Source organism: Dermochelys coriacea, chromosome 4 (genome assembly GCF_009764565.3).
Source record: "Dermochelys coriacea isolate rDerCor1 chromosome 4, rDerCor1.pri.v4, whole genome shotgun sequence".
NCBI classification, from domain to species: Eukaryota; Metazoa; Chordata; order Testudines; family Dermochelyidae; genus Dermochelys; species Dermochelys coriacea.
In genome coordinates this window covers 29,847,321-29,862,442 of record NC_050071.1, presented here as the reverse complement: position 1 = coordinate 29,862,442, position 15,122 = coordinate 29,847,321, and the positions used below count along the sequence as shown (strand labels likewise).

Here is a 15,122-nt window from a genome sequence, read left to right as displayed (position 1 = left end):
TACACTATGGGCAAAATCATGTTCTTGCCTCTTTGAGGAGTAATGTGGGGAGAGCTGCAGACCTGCAGCAGCCAACTGGTGATGCTCTGACACATTCTGCCTGTCCAAGGCAAACATAAAGCATCACATGCAGCCTGCTCCAATGCTTCTTCAGAGCAGATCTGCACACTCTGCACCAGCTGATAACCACAGATAACCATTTGCCTTTTCAGATATGCAGAGTGTCCATTAAATACATTCCTAGAATCTGCTTGTTTGAGGGAGAAGAGTCCCCTCTTAACTTACTAAAGTCAGGTGGCAAAGTATAAAAGAGCTAAGGTCATAAGATTTTTTTTTTTTGCTGTCTTCTCTAGCTCAGTGGTTCTCAACCTGTGGTCCGCAGACCCCTGGGAGGCCGCAAAGTTTGGCTAAGATTTCCAAAGGGGTCCCCACCAGCATTTGAAATTTTTTAGGGGTACGCAAATGAAAAAAGCTTGAGAATCACTGCTCTCGCTGACTGTTTGGATCAACGGGTAGTGATCAATGGCTCCATGTCTAGTTGGCAGCCGGTGTCAAGTGGAGTGCCCCAGGGGTCGGTCCTGGGGCCCGTTTTGTTCAATATCTTCATAAATGATCTGGAGGATGGTGTGGATTGCACTCTCAGCAAATTTGCGGATGATACTAAACTGGGAGGAGTGGTAGATACGCTGGAGGGGAGGGATAGGATACAGAAGGACCTAGACAAATTGGAGGATTGGGCCAAAAGAAATCTAATGAGGTTCAATAAGGATAAATGCAGGGTCCTGCACTTAGGATGGAAGAATCCAATGCACCGCTACAGACTAGGGACCGAATGGCTCGGCAGCAGTTCTGCGGAAAAGGACCTAGGGGTGACAGTGGACGAGAAGCTGGATATGAGTCAGCAGTGTGCCCTTGTTGCCAAGAAGGCCAATGGCATTTTGGGTTGTATAAGTAGGGGCATAGCGAGCAGATCGAGGGACGTGATCGTTCCCCTCTATTCGACACTGGTGAGGCCTCATCTGGAGTACTGTGTCCAGTTTTGGGCCCCACACTACAGGAAGGATGTGGATAAATTGGAAAGAGTACAGCGAAGGGCAACAAAAATGATTAGGGGTCTAGAGCACATGACTTATGAGGAGAGGCTGAGGGAGCTGGGATTGTTTAGTCTGCAGAAGAGAAGAATGAGGGGGGATTTGATAGCTGCTTTCAACTACCTGAAAGGGGGTTTCAAAGAGGATGGCTCTAGACTGTTCTCAATGGTAGCAGATGACAGAACGAGGAGTAATGGTCTCAAGTTGCAATGGGGGAGGTTTAGATTGGATATTAGGAAAAACTTTTTCACTAAGAGGGTGGTGAAACACTGGAATGCGTTACCTAGGGAGGTGGTAGAATCTCCTTCCTTAGAGGTTTTTAAGGTCAGGCTTGACAAAGCCCTAGCTGGGATGATTTAACTGGGACTTGGTCCTGCTTTGAGCAGGGGGTTGGACTAGATGACCTTCTGGGGTCCCTTCCAACCCTGATATTCTATGATTCTATGATTCTATGTTTTCAGGCAGGGAGCTCAGGATATTCTAGCTGGTGCCCTTTATCTCCCATAATGCCAAAGAGAAGGTTGCAGCTAACAGATGGCATAAACGTCTCTCCTTGACTGACTTCAGTAATACATTGGTTAGCCATGGAGGGAGCCAGGCCTACAGAAAATTTAAAAAATGGTGACTGGAAAAAGGCCTAATCCTGTCCAGGCTGCCACCCACAATCACATAGGACAGAGTCAGAACAACTCATACACTGTTACTATAACTGGAGTGTTCAAGGACCTGAGAATTGGGAGTTAGCGCATGTGGGAGAGATTATTGTGTGAATTCTCTACCTTTGCCTTCCACAGAATGCTGAAGTTTGGTGCTATAGGGCTGTTTGTTTGGGGCCTCTCCTGATAGACTGACTTCCTCTATATAGGATGGCCTGCGATAGTATAAAACTGGAACTGGCAATTTTCCAGGGCTTGAGTAGCATAAAAGGCCAAAGATAGTTTAAGCTGTATCAAGTTCTAGTCATAAATATACTTTTACATATATGGCTCTGTAAAATACAATGAAAACAAAATATTTTCAGCAGTGTTGCTAAAATCTTGCAATTTTATCATGAGTTTTGTAGTAATTGGTATTCTTCTTGAAGCACCAGTTCTTGGTATCAGGTAATTATGTGAGGAAACTCAGCTTTTCTTTTTTTCTTTCTTTCTTTTTCTCTCTGTCTTTCTTAAGTTTCTAGCTCTCATGGTTGTAGAGAAAAACTTGAAAATGTTACCCAAGTGAACCCTAAACATCCAGATAACAAAAAGCCAATAAACACACCTAAAGTTTTTTTGTTTTTAAATCTCATGGTTTTTTCAGCTTCCCATGAATCTTTGGGGTTGGCAGTATTTCTTATGTTCATGCTGCTTTTATTAAATCAGTGATGGAAGTAATTTGGTCTCCAGTATTAAGTTTCCTAACAAAAAACAATTAACTATCCATTGAACACTCACCTTGTTTGAGCAGAGCAGACCCAAGATATCAAATAAATAAAATAATGAAACAATACTTCATTCCAGTATCAAAGGATTTAGGCCATAGAAATGTGGGCCTAGAATTTAAAAAAAGGTCATCCCCCATTTCGTCAAATTCTAGAGAAAAGGTGGGTGAGGTAATAGCTTTTATTGGACAAACTTCTGTTGTTGAAAAAGAGACAAGATTTTGAGCTCTTCCTCTGGGAAACTAACTCCGAGTGTCACAGCTAAATACAAAGTGGAACAGACTGTCTAGCATAAATAATTAACGCATTTCAAGGGACCATTCTCTCTCACCAACAGAGGTTAGTGCAAAAAAATATTACCTCGCCCACCTTCTCTCTAATACCCTGGGACCAACACAGCTACAACAACAACATTCAGAGTAGCAGCGTGTTAGTCTGTATTCACAAAAAGAAAAGGAGTACTTGTGGCACCTTAGACTAACAAATTTATTTGAGCATAAGCTTTCGTGAGCTACAGTTCACTTCATCGAATGCATTCAGTGGAAAATACAGTGGGGAGATTTATATACATAGAGAACATGAAACAATGGGTGTTACCATACACACTGTAACAAGAGTGATTACTTAAGGTGAGCTATTACCAGCGGGAGAGCCAGGCGGGGGGGAAGGCGAAATCTTTGGTAGTGATAATCAAGGTGGGCCATTTCCAGCAGTTGACAAGAATGTCTGAGGAACAGTGGGGGGTGGGGAGTAAACATGGGGAAATAGTTTTACTTTGGGTAATGACCCATCCACTCCCAGTCTCAAGCCTAAATTAATTGTATCCAGTTTGCTGATTAATTCCAATTCAGCAGTCTCTTGTTGGCGTCTGATTTTGAAGTTTTTTTTGTTGAAGAATTGCAACTTTTAGGTCTGTAATCGAGTGACCAAAGAGATTGAAGTGTTCTCCAACTGTGATATATGCCATCATATGCCAGCAATGCCCCTCTGCCATGTACATTGGTCAAACTGGACAGTCTCTACATAAAAGAATAAATGGACACAAATCAGACGTCAAGAATTATAACATTCAAAAACCAGTTGGAGAACACTTCAATCTCTTTGGTCACTCGATTACAGACCTAAAAGTTGTAATTCTTCAACAAAAAAACTTCAAAAACAGACTCCAGTGAGAGACTGCTGAATTGGAATTAATTTGCAAACTGGATACAATTAATTTAGGCTTGAATAGAGACTGGGAATGGATGGGTCATTACACAAAGTGAAACTATTTCCCACCCCCAATCTCACTGTTCCTCAGAGATTCTTGTCAACTGCTAGAAGTGGCCCACCTTGATTATCACTACAAAAGGTTTCTTCCCCGCCCCTCCCGCCCCCCCCCTCCCCCGCTCTCCTGCTGGTAATAGCTCACCTTAAGTGATCACTCTGGTTACAGTGTGTATGGTAACACCCATTGTTTCATGTTCTCTATGTATATAAATCTCCCCACTGTATTTTCCACTGAATGTATCTGATGAAGTGAACTGTAGCTCACGAAAGCTTATGCTCAAATAAATTTGTTACTCTAAGGTGCCACAAGTGCTCCTTTTCTTTTAACAACAACATTGTATACACCAATATATTCTGTTATTTTGAGAGAGTGCGAGTGCTATTATGAATGCATAATCATTCTTACTAGAGAATCTTCCACAGTAAGCACATTTCTAGCAATCTGACGTTAACCTAATTTTCTTACCATATTTTCTGACCTCAATTTTTCCGCTGTCTTTCTACATTGACTTGTAGATATTAATGTGTTCTGTTTTTTGCTGTCAAAATGGATAGTATTAAATTAAAAACAATCATAATTTTAAAATGTTTGTCCTAATTTAATGTGTCTTGATCAATGTTTTTAGTGTTCATGACCCAGTTTCTTTGAGACCTGAAAATAGGTTTAATTTATTTTTTTAAAATCTGCTTTAAAATATTCGTAGTGCACAGGATAATAAAGAGGAGTAGACAATATACAAAATTAAAAGGCACAGTTTTATGATGATTCTAAATGGTAAAAACAAAAGTTGTATGGCTTGTGGTAACTACAGAACCCAAATGTTTTTGTTTATTTTTGGTACAGATAAAAATCAAAGCTTTAGTTAATATTGATTTAGGCTTTTAAATTGTTTGCACAAGGTTTCACTTTCCTCTCATAACATCATATACATTTCTTTCCATATGAAAATCCGGACACTGACACCACAAAGCAAAGAAACTAAATTCAGCCTGGTGCAACTCCATTGCAGTGAGGGATTTGGCTCCGTATTAGGACTGACCGTTAATCACAGTTAACTCAAGCGATTAACTAAAAAAAAATTAAATCAATTCAAAATATTAATCGCAATTAATCACAGATTTAATTGCACTGTTAATAGAATACCGATTTAAATTTATTAATATTTTGGATGTTTCTCTACATTTTCAAAAATTGATTTAAATTATGACAGAATACAAAATGTACACTGCTCACTTTATATTATTACTTTTTATTACAAATATTTGCACTGTAAAAAAGATAAAAGAAATAGTATTTTTCAATTCAGCTCATGCAAGTACAGAAGTACAATCTTTTTATTGTGAAAGTGCAATTTACAAATGTAAAATTTTTTTTTTACATAGTTGTACTCAAAACCAAAACAATGTAAAACTTCAGAGCCTGCACAACCACTCAGTCCTACTTCTTGTTCAGCCAGTCGCTAAGACAAACAAGTTTGTTTACATTTATGACAGGTTTCAGAATAGCAGCCGGGTTAGTCTGTATTTGCAAAAAGAAAAGGAGTACTTTACCTCACGAAAGCTTATGCTCAAATAAATTTGTTAGTCTCTAAGGTGCCACAAGTACTCCTTTTCTTTTTACATTTATGGGAGATAATGCTGCCCACTTCTTATTTGCAATGTCACCTGAAAGTGAGAACAGGTGTTCGCATGGCACTGTTGTAGCTGGCATTGCAAGGTATTCACGTGTCACATATGCTAAACGTTCGTATGCCCTTTCACGCTTTGACTTGTAGATTAGACTATCTTTTGTTTATCTTTTTTACAGTGCAAATATTTGTAATAAAAAATAAAGGGAGCACTGTACATTTTTTATTCTGTATTGTAATTGAAATCAATATATTTGAAAATGTAGAAAAACATCCAAAATATTTATAATAAATTTAAATTGGTATTCGGTTATTGTTTAATGGTGTGATTTAAATTGCGATAAATTTATTTAATAGTTTGACGGCCCTACTCTGTATGTTTGTTGTCATGTAAGAGAAAAAAATCAGGCAATTTCAGAGTAATCCGCTGGCAGGCTGCGAGACATTTTGTTTACGTTGACCGTCCGCAGGCACGGTTCCCTGCAGCTCCCAGTGGCTGTGGTTCACTGTTCCCGGCCAAGGGGAGCTGTGGGAAATGGTGGCCAGCATGTCCCAGTGCATTACCCTGATGGGCTGCGTGCCGAAGGTTGCCGACCCCTGGCCTATGCTAAGTCATCTTTGCACCACTCCAGCAGTGCAAAGAGGAACTTAAAGCAACTTTTATACTGTACAGTTTTCTGGATTATCCTGCTGCTCTCATATGTTCCAACATAATGTTGACTGTGATTATTGTTTGTGGGTGATTTTATGGTAGAATTAGCAGTTTATATGGAAAACTGATTGTGGTTATACCACAGAATTTCTTTAAAGGTGAGGTAAGAGGCAAGTTGGTGTACAGGCAAAACTTTTTGATACTCCTAGACAATAAACCTCAATCTTGACAATTTCACATTGTGTATAACAAAATGTACAATGCAGATTCTGGAACATTCATGGCATTGCATTTTGTCTTCTGAAATTATGCTCATGGTGCATGGGACTGAGCTTTTCCAAGCCTGATTCTATCCTTCTCTCTCTTTAAAAGAAGAGGCTCTTCTCATTTGATTCATACACAATTTTCGCATTATTCAGGAGTCTAGTACTACTTTCTGAACTATTTGAAGTTCTCTCTCTCTCTCTCTCTCTGTCACTAATAATCCATCTTCTTTTCCACCTGCTAGTGCCACTTTCTCACTGATACAGAACGTCTGAGATTTGTCTGGCTTTTCACCTATTCATTTTCATGCAAGTTGTTGCACTTCTGCTTAGAGAGCCCCATTAGCATTCAGCTACATAGCACTGAAGGTGTCAGAGAAGCAGAATCTCTGCCAGAAAAATCCCTTCCCACAAAATAGCTGATGGGAGGGAGCAGAGTCCACCTGAAAATATCTCACCTCTTTCTGAATGCACAGATGCCTCTCCACACAAACACTGCATGTTAGAGACCTCAGTGGGTTTCAGGACTGGCATCAGGCTGGAGACTCATACTGTGGAGACAGCCGCTAACTGTGGTACTATCTCCTGTTGCTCAGGGGTGTTAGCTCATGGCCATAAGTGTCCTGTGCTGCTGTAGAGGAAAAGAGACTGGCTGGCTCTCTGCATGAATTCCTCAGAGATTCACAGATTTCTTCCATTCTGTAAGTCAAATTGCCTTTCAGGAGGGAATAATGCATTGGAAGCTTCACACCATGAACCACGTGGTGTTTTCCATGTAAATTTCCCTTTCTTGGGTGTGTTCTTATGGTATGGATTTATAGGGCCAAAGAGCTTCACACACAGACAAGATGTTAGTATTTGATTAAACCTTCTCTGTGCAAATATGCTGTTCACTAAAACTTGCTCCCATTATACAAGGACTTAGCACAAGATTATTTTTGTAAATTATAAATATTTAATACTTTCAGGGACAGATTCCCAAAATGGTGTAAATTAGCATAGCTTGTTAATTTAAATAAATACTACTGATTTACCCTAGCTGAGAATCTGCACCTTCCTTGATTTATTTCATTATTACAACACTGGATGTCCACAGAGAATGGCATCAAACACAGAGACATGGTTACTCACAAGAAATTAAAAAAAAAAAATTGTCTACCCCATTCTTCCTCATGGTCCTGTTCCATTCTCTGTCTGTGGTGGGTAGGAGAGAGAGATATACAAATGTTCATACATTTGCTCCATTCTGAGATATTTAGATACTACTTCCAGGTAGGTCTTGACAGGCAAAAGCCATTTTAGAGAAGCTTACTATATCCCCCCCCCCATAGAGGTACTTAGATTCATAGATAGATACTAAGGTCAGAAGGGACCATTCTGATCATCTAGTCCGACCTCCTGCACAGCGCAGGCCACAAAATCTCACCCACCCACTCCTACAAAAAACCTCACCTATGTCTGAGCTATTGAAGTCCTTAAATCATGGTTTAAAGACTTCAAGGAGCAGAGAAGCCACTTGGGAGACTCAAGGGAGGAAGGGAGCTGCAAGGGAGAGAAGGGAGCCACTACTGGGGATTTTACAAATCTTTCCTTCAAAGGGAAAGGATTAGGGGATATAAAGAGTCAAGCGGTGCAGCCCTCCAACCCTAGAGATCTGTGAGGAAGGAAACTACAAGTGTTCTGACTGCTTCTAAGCTCTCCAATGGCAAATTATATTCAAATGTAGCCATAGTGGCTAGCAAGATAGTCTTATTCTTATGTCATGACTATACTGGCCTCTGGTTTAGCTTTTAAAGCATTAGTCCCAGATTAAATATAGCAGGACTATTTACTTCAGAGTAAGCTGATTTGTATCAGCTGACAATCTGACCCACCAAATCCTGGACTTCAGACCCCAGTGTGTTTTCAATCCTTGATGTGACTGGTTCCAGACAGGAACTAATCAGTTCCAGCATTTTGGTTTCCTTGTTTTTGTGGGTTCAGGTCAACTCCTTTAAAGTTACACTGTACTTTTTATGATTTCTCTACTGGTAAGTTCGAACATCAACTGCAGTTCAAAAATGATTTGTGAACAGTTATTTTATACTCATGTCAATTCATCTGTTAAAAATACATTGTATATGATATTAAAAAACACTTGATATTTCTGCTGTGCTCTCATTCACAGTTTGGGGGTTTGGGTTCCTTTCCGTGAGTATCATTAACCTGGCATCACTCCTTGGATTGGTTTTAACTCCTCTCTTGAAGAAGCCATATTTCCCCAAGATTTTAACTTATTTTGTGGGCTTGGCCATTGGGACCCTCTTTTCCAATGCTATTTTCCAGCTAATTCCAGAGGTAAGAAAGGGTATTCATTCTCTGGCTGTGGCACTTACCCATTTCCAAAGTGTTGTCATTTTTGAAGTGTACTATAGCATGGGTCCTCAACATTTGGATCGCGACCCCTAGGGGAATTGTGAACACATTTCAGGGGGGCCTGACTATCATTTCTCTTTATGGCTAGATGGGTGGGAATGCCCCTACTTTATTGTAACATGAGGGCGTGGCTTGGAAGAGATTGAGGACAACTGTACTATACTATGCTTCCATCACTGGAGAAAGGGGAAAATACATTAGCCCAAAGTTATACTTTCTGTAATTTTGAAGTTAACAAAATTACAACAGTGATCAATTTGTTCCAGGTTCTGTATTGTATTGTGGCTATATTGGTAGAAGGCTTAGGAATGTCTGTTGTAGTTCACGGTGTAGTAATATTGTTGCAAGAAGTAACAATAATGGACAAACTGTAATCTTACAAACTGTTGTTAATGCAATCAGTCCCACAGACATTAATGGGTCTACTCAAGGTGGTAAGCGTTTGCAGGCTCAGACCCAAGAGGTATCCCCCAGGAAAACAGGCAACTTTTACTGTCACTTATCAAAGTGCTTGCAATTCTTATTTCAGTTCATTGAATAAATATTAGTGGAAAGTTAATCTGCATCAGGGGATTTTATACAATAGTTTAAAAAACGCAGGGTCAACCATTGGATTTTTAAAATATGGGACCTAAATTTTCCAGTAGGTATTTTGCTGATTGTACATATACTTTTGTGTTTGCCTGGTTTAGATATCTAAGTGCATATGCCAGCACAGTAAATTTTGTGCATCTAAATCGGGCACATGGAAAAGTCATATGCACTTAGGCTCAAAGTCTGAGTTTCACTCCTTATTTTCCTTGGCACTTGATTTGATTTTTGACAATAGTAATTTAGGCATTAAAGTCTGCATGGCAATTTTTACTTTATTGCATTTACTTCAGATACCTTTAGCAAGCTAAAGTGTTATAACTGAATTTGGTCCTCAGAATGCATGCTATTACTACTGGTGGCAATAGAGTTGCACATGCATCTTGGAGGGTTAAATTACGCCCTTATAGCCAAATTCTGCTTATTCTGTCCTTACACAGGTAAAATTCCTCTTCAGGTCTGTATCCTGACAAGTCCTCATGCAAGCAGACTTGTGCCCTTCCCTCTCCCCCATTAAAATAACAGACGTTTCTTCCTAGCTCAGGTTTAGTGGGGATTTTAGTTGTCAGGGAAATACCTGTTTCTTCCTCAAATACTACCATGGGTCAAGAGATTAAACTTAGATCAAATATTGGCAAACCACTATCAAAATTGCACATATAGAGAAATACATTTAAATTACCTGTTGTGGAAAGAGGTTATGAAACAGACACATTAATATATAATTTTCCACACATTTGGATTGTATTTGGGATTTTTGTTCTTGCAACATTTTACCATCTAGTAATTAAAGTGACTTGTCATCATTTCATTTTAACCTATGACTATCATGTACCTAAATTACTGTTTGGAAGGGGAGGATTTATTTTCTATGCATGAAACTTCCAAAACAAAAACAATAGTTGCCAAATATGTAATGGTTCTAGGACAGTAAATATTGCTTACTGGGAACAAAGCCTACTGAAGTAAATGGAGAGACTTTTGAGAGTGACTTCTACACTCGGTCTGTAAATTGTACTATTTCAATACATCAGCCCAACTATTGATGGCCTAACTTAAAAGATTTAGGTTTGAGTAATAACTTAGGACCCATTAAAGCCACTGGTGGTAGTAGACACTCAGTCCTTCCTAGAGGATCCAGTCCAGCTAGTGTATTTTTCCCCCCAAAAATGTGTTAAGATTGACTAACCTGAATTGCTGTTACATTCTCTTCTAGGCATTTGGATTGGATCCTAAAACTGACAACTATGTTGAGAAAGCAGTAGCTGTGTTTGGTGGATTCTATATTCTCTTCTTTGTGGAAAGGATTCTTAAAATGATATTGAAGACCTATGGCCAGGTAACTAACTGATGTATTTTGATATATTTCAGCAAGTTATATTACTAGTAGGCTTTTTTATGTTACAAAACTGAGCCTTAGTTTGAAACAGCTGTTACATTTTTATTAGACAGTTGGTAGTTTGATGATATACAAGATTTTGCACTATTTTCCAAGGATCTCAGTCTTACAACACCCCTCTGAGATACTTGGTTAAACTGAGGCTCAGAGAGGCTCAGTAACTTAACCTATCTCACACAGATAATTACATGCAGAGCTGGGAATAGAACTTAGAAAGCAAGTTCCCCTCTCCTGCTCTAATCTTTAGGCCACACTCTATGCACCCTGAAGGAACAAATCCTGTGAGCAAAGCCTGAATGAATGGATTTTGCCTGGTGGAAATACATAAAGGGCATTCTACCCTGAGCCTTCCCTTGGCCACTCATGCAGATACTGTACGGTGTAAGGAGGATAAGTGTATACAGCCAGACACTCCCACCCATGAAAGTTTTGGCCTATTGACTCTACTCTGACTGTGCTTTAACCTCACTGCAAATATCCTCACATTCCCTCCATGTTCCAGTGCAGAAACCTTAACAGGAATTACGGGTTCTGCACAGGCTCTCAGCTTTGTCCCCATATCACACTGTATTTGTTGTCTTGTGTGCTCACGTACAGTCTGCAGGATGTGTCTCAGAGCAGGGCATCTCAAACTTGTTCAGAGTTTAAATCACACCTCAACTGTCTGGTGTACCTCCTCATCCCCCTTGGAAATCCCTCAGCCCCATCTCCCTGCTGTTGAAGATTACAATAGGGAGGTGGTCCATGTGCCAATTCATACTGATTACATACATGGAACAGGTTTCAGAGTAGCAGCCGTGTTAGTCTGTATTCGCAAAAAGAAAAGGAGTACCCGTGGCACCTTAGAGACTAACATTTATTAGAGCATAAGCTTTCGAATGCATCCGATGAAGTGAGCTGTAGCTCACGAAAGCTTATGCTCTAATAAATTTGTTAGTCTCTAAGGTGCCACGGGTACTCCTTTTCTTTTTGCGAATACATGGAACAGGAACATTCAGTACTTGCTAATGTATTTTTAGTTGTCTTTAGTGTAACTTAAGAGCTGGAATTGAGAAGGAAAAAGCACCGCCTTGTGAAGAGCAAGCTTTCCATTAATGATCAGCAAATGCTCTGTGGACCACCAGTGGTCCTTTGACCAGTTTGGGAAGTTCTGCCTAACAGTATAATCAGCAAAAACATAGACATCTGTATGTCCATCCAAATGGACAAGCTGATTTTTCTTGCACAGTGTGTTTAGCCACATTCCTATTTTGCAGTCTATATTTGTTTTGTTTCTTTTCTCCCCCATTTAGACTGGCCACAGTCACTTTGAAACTCATGAACAGAATCCTCCTCAGGATAAGGGTAATCCACCCAGGCCATTGAAATCTAATAATGGGATGATGTGCTATGCTAATCCAGCCATAATAGAGCCTAATGGAAACCCCAGTTTTGACACTGTTAGTGTGGTTTCTGCTCAGGTATGAACATTGTTTTTTATTTAATGATTTGTTTCTCAGTTGGTTGTATAAGCTTATCTAGGAAGAAGAGATACACTTTTTTATAAACTGCTTGCTCACAACTCACTTGAGCAATATGAAAAAAGCTATTTTGGCAAGGTCACAGAGTCAGTGATGCTCTCTTTGTTAGCTGCCAAGTCAGTGCTAACATGTAGCAATGTCAACCCAGGCAAGATATTAATCAGTATTTTATATTCTCATTTATTAAGATCAAATTGTAATTGTTCAGTAGCTTTTATCCTTCACACAGCAAACCCCCCCACACTTTTTATTATAATTTATAATTATAGTATAATAATTTCCTACAACTATTTTTGTAGTTCTTTTGTAATCAGAGGAATATGGTATTACATTGATATATACAGAGTTTGCTAAAGAGAAAGGGCAGTGTTTCTGTATATTCAATATATATTTAACTATCCATTTCAAGCACTAGCACTAGCACTAATGGATTTCCAAGAGCCTTTATGTACAAATGTTGTTGGGTTTTACAGTAATTGTGCTACTGCATTTGTAATTGTATGTGCAAACATCTAGGAAACTACATTTTCAAAGGAGACAGTTTATTTTGTGCTTTATCTGCCTGAAGGAGTTCATTACTATATGGTGCCAGACTTTTATTTCTGTCTTTGGGATACAGTAGTGAGTCCTAAATGTTCATACTCAGCAGCTCTGCACTAAGCTGTGGGTTTTTTTGTTTTTTTCTTTAAACTTAGAACCATTCAGCAGCACAGTGAAAATTACTTATTGGCAATGATATTGAACATGCACTCCTTAGAAACTGATTTTAACCCCATGACGTGACTTGCATGGCCCAAACTTACAAGTGAAACAATCGATGATGCTCCTGGATGGCTATCTAGGGTTTTATATAGGTGCCCATCAGCAGGGTATCTGAGTGCCCAAGTAAGAATTACAGGGACTGGTAATATGATAGCCCCCTTTCATTTCTAATTAAGTGGTTGGGGTGGAAAGTGAGTGATTGCTTTATAGTACCCTAGTTGAAGCCTAAGTTTATATTCTGTCTAGCTTTTCATGGATTGGTGTGTGAATTGTAAATTCCACTGCCCCCGTTCTCACCCTTGGTGTTTGTCTCAGCAGATGAACCAATGGCTAAATGGGCATTGAGATGCCACTTCACAGTCAGAGTGGTGATCAATCCATCCCCAATTGCATCAAAGTATATTAACTCAGTGATGTAGAAAAGTGTGTGCAGCTGCTACCTGTTCAGTGTCAGCTCTGGGGACAAAGAACTTGGGTCTCCATTACAGTTAGTACTTTACCTTTTAGCAGCTCTACATTAAAAAAGGGAAAGAAATCCATTGGCTTCTTTGCAGCTGTTTAATGCTTCACATAATTGCTATGTTCTTTCTGCAGGAAGAGAAAACCCAAAGCTGCTCATGTAAATGTTTAAAGGGACCCACATTATCAGAGATTGGAACAATTGCCTGGATGATAACGCTGAGCGATGCCTTGCACAACTTCATTGATGGTCTGGCTATTGGTGCTTCTTTCACCCTGTCTCTGCTTCAGGGACTTAGTACATCTATAGCAATCTTATGTGAGGAGTTTCCTCATGAACTGGGTAAGATATTTACATTAACTCACCTGTCAGTCATGTTAATGCTGACTGAAAATGTTCTTCAGTATTTATATGAAAGAGGGATGGGTTATAATTGTCATACAAGTTACAAATCTCCTTTCAAACCTTCAGAAAATAATCACTTAATGTCCTCTCCCACCCTTTTTTTTTCCCCCAGGGGATTTTGTCATTTTGGTAAATGCAGGAATGAGCACCTACCAGGCTCTATTTTTCAACTTTATTTCGTCATGTTCCTGCTACATTGGTCTGGTTTTTGGTATATTAGTGGGCAGCAACTTTGCTCCTAACATTATCTTTGCAATAGCTGGTGGTATGTTCCTGTACATTTCTCTGGCAGATATGGTGAGATACAATTTCATTTTATTTATTTAATGCATGCATAAGAATATAAGCATTTCCACAGGGGAACTGAATAATAATTCATTCACTATAATTTGATATTCTGCCCTCTGATCCCGATAGGGGATGTGACTGATTTCTCTTGGGTGCAACTAGGAACTTGGGTACTACTGAGCTGTCTCACCTGCCTCCCCCTCTCCCCACCAAGCTGTGAAGTCGTGACAAGCTGCAGTTCTCTCCAGATTTTACAACTTACACAGCCCCACACAAGCAGAGATATATCCAGCTGCAGTTACACGAATGCTTCTCCTAGCCCCTCATGAACTAACAATAGAGAGTCTTCAGCCAGTCCCCCCCCCCCCAGCCTAGGAGCCAAGAGCTGTACTGTCTTGCCCTGGCCAAAAGTCTGACCAGTATGTTTATTTCCTAGTCCATCCCTCCTTCAATGTGGAGAGGACAATGCACCAGCCCCTGTTCCTGAGCAGATTTCCCCTTGCACTTCAAACACATTGTTTTAGGTTAAAAAAAAAATAAGATTTATTAAATACAGAAAGATGGATTTCAAGTCATTAGTGTACAGATCAAAGTTCGTTATCCAAGAAATAAAACAAAATCGCAGTCTAAGCTCTATACCCTAGACAGGATTTGAATCAAGCAGTGTCCCATCCTCATGGTACAAACAGTTCACCAATCTTCCATACACAGGCTAGAAATCCCTTCAGCCTAGGACCATATCCCTGGTTCAGTCTTTGTTCCTAAGGTGTTTCCAGGTGTTTAGTTGTAAGGGGAGTGAGGCCAAGGGATGTCACTTCCTCCTTTTATAGCTTCCTTGAAGGGGTGGGAACTTTTGTTCCAAGCAAAGTCCGCAGCCCAGTTTGTGGAAAAGTACAGGCCTAAGATGGAGTCCAGTATCACATGATCTAGTCACATGCCCTTGCATGCTTCAATGACTC

General features: G+C 39.7%; 1 protein-coding gene across 3 annotated transcripts in view; it reads left to right on the top strand.

The window, feature by feature from the left end:
• Positions 1 to 15,122, top strand: part of SLC39A8 (solute carrier family 39 member 8) — a 38,163-nt gene that overhangs the window by 15,363 nt on the left and 7,678 nt on the right. For all 3 annotated transcript variants that reach the window (XR_005292572.2, XM_038399623.2, XM_043513349.1), the window contains exons 4-8: positions 8,491 to 8,660; positions 10,546 to 10,668; positions 12,021 to 12,188; positions 13,605 to 13,812; positions 13,988 to 14,172. Coding sequence is in view for 2 of the 3 variants with exons in the window: in XM_038399623.2 (XP_038255551.1) it covers positions 8,491 to 8,660; positions 10,546 to 10,668; positions 12,021 to 12,188; positions 13,605 to 13,812; positions 13,988 to 14,172 (854 nt within the window). In the remaining variant the exon portion in view is untranslated. The remainder of the gene's footprint in view (positions 1 to 8,490; positions 8,661 to 10,545; positions 10,669 to 12,020; positions 12,189 to 13,604; positions 13,813 to 13,987; positions 14,173 to 15,122) is intronic.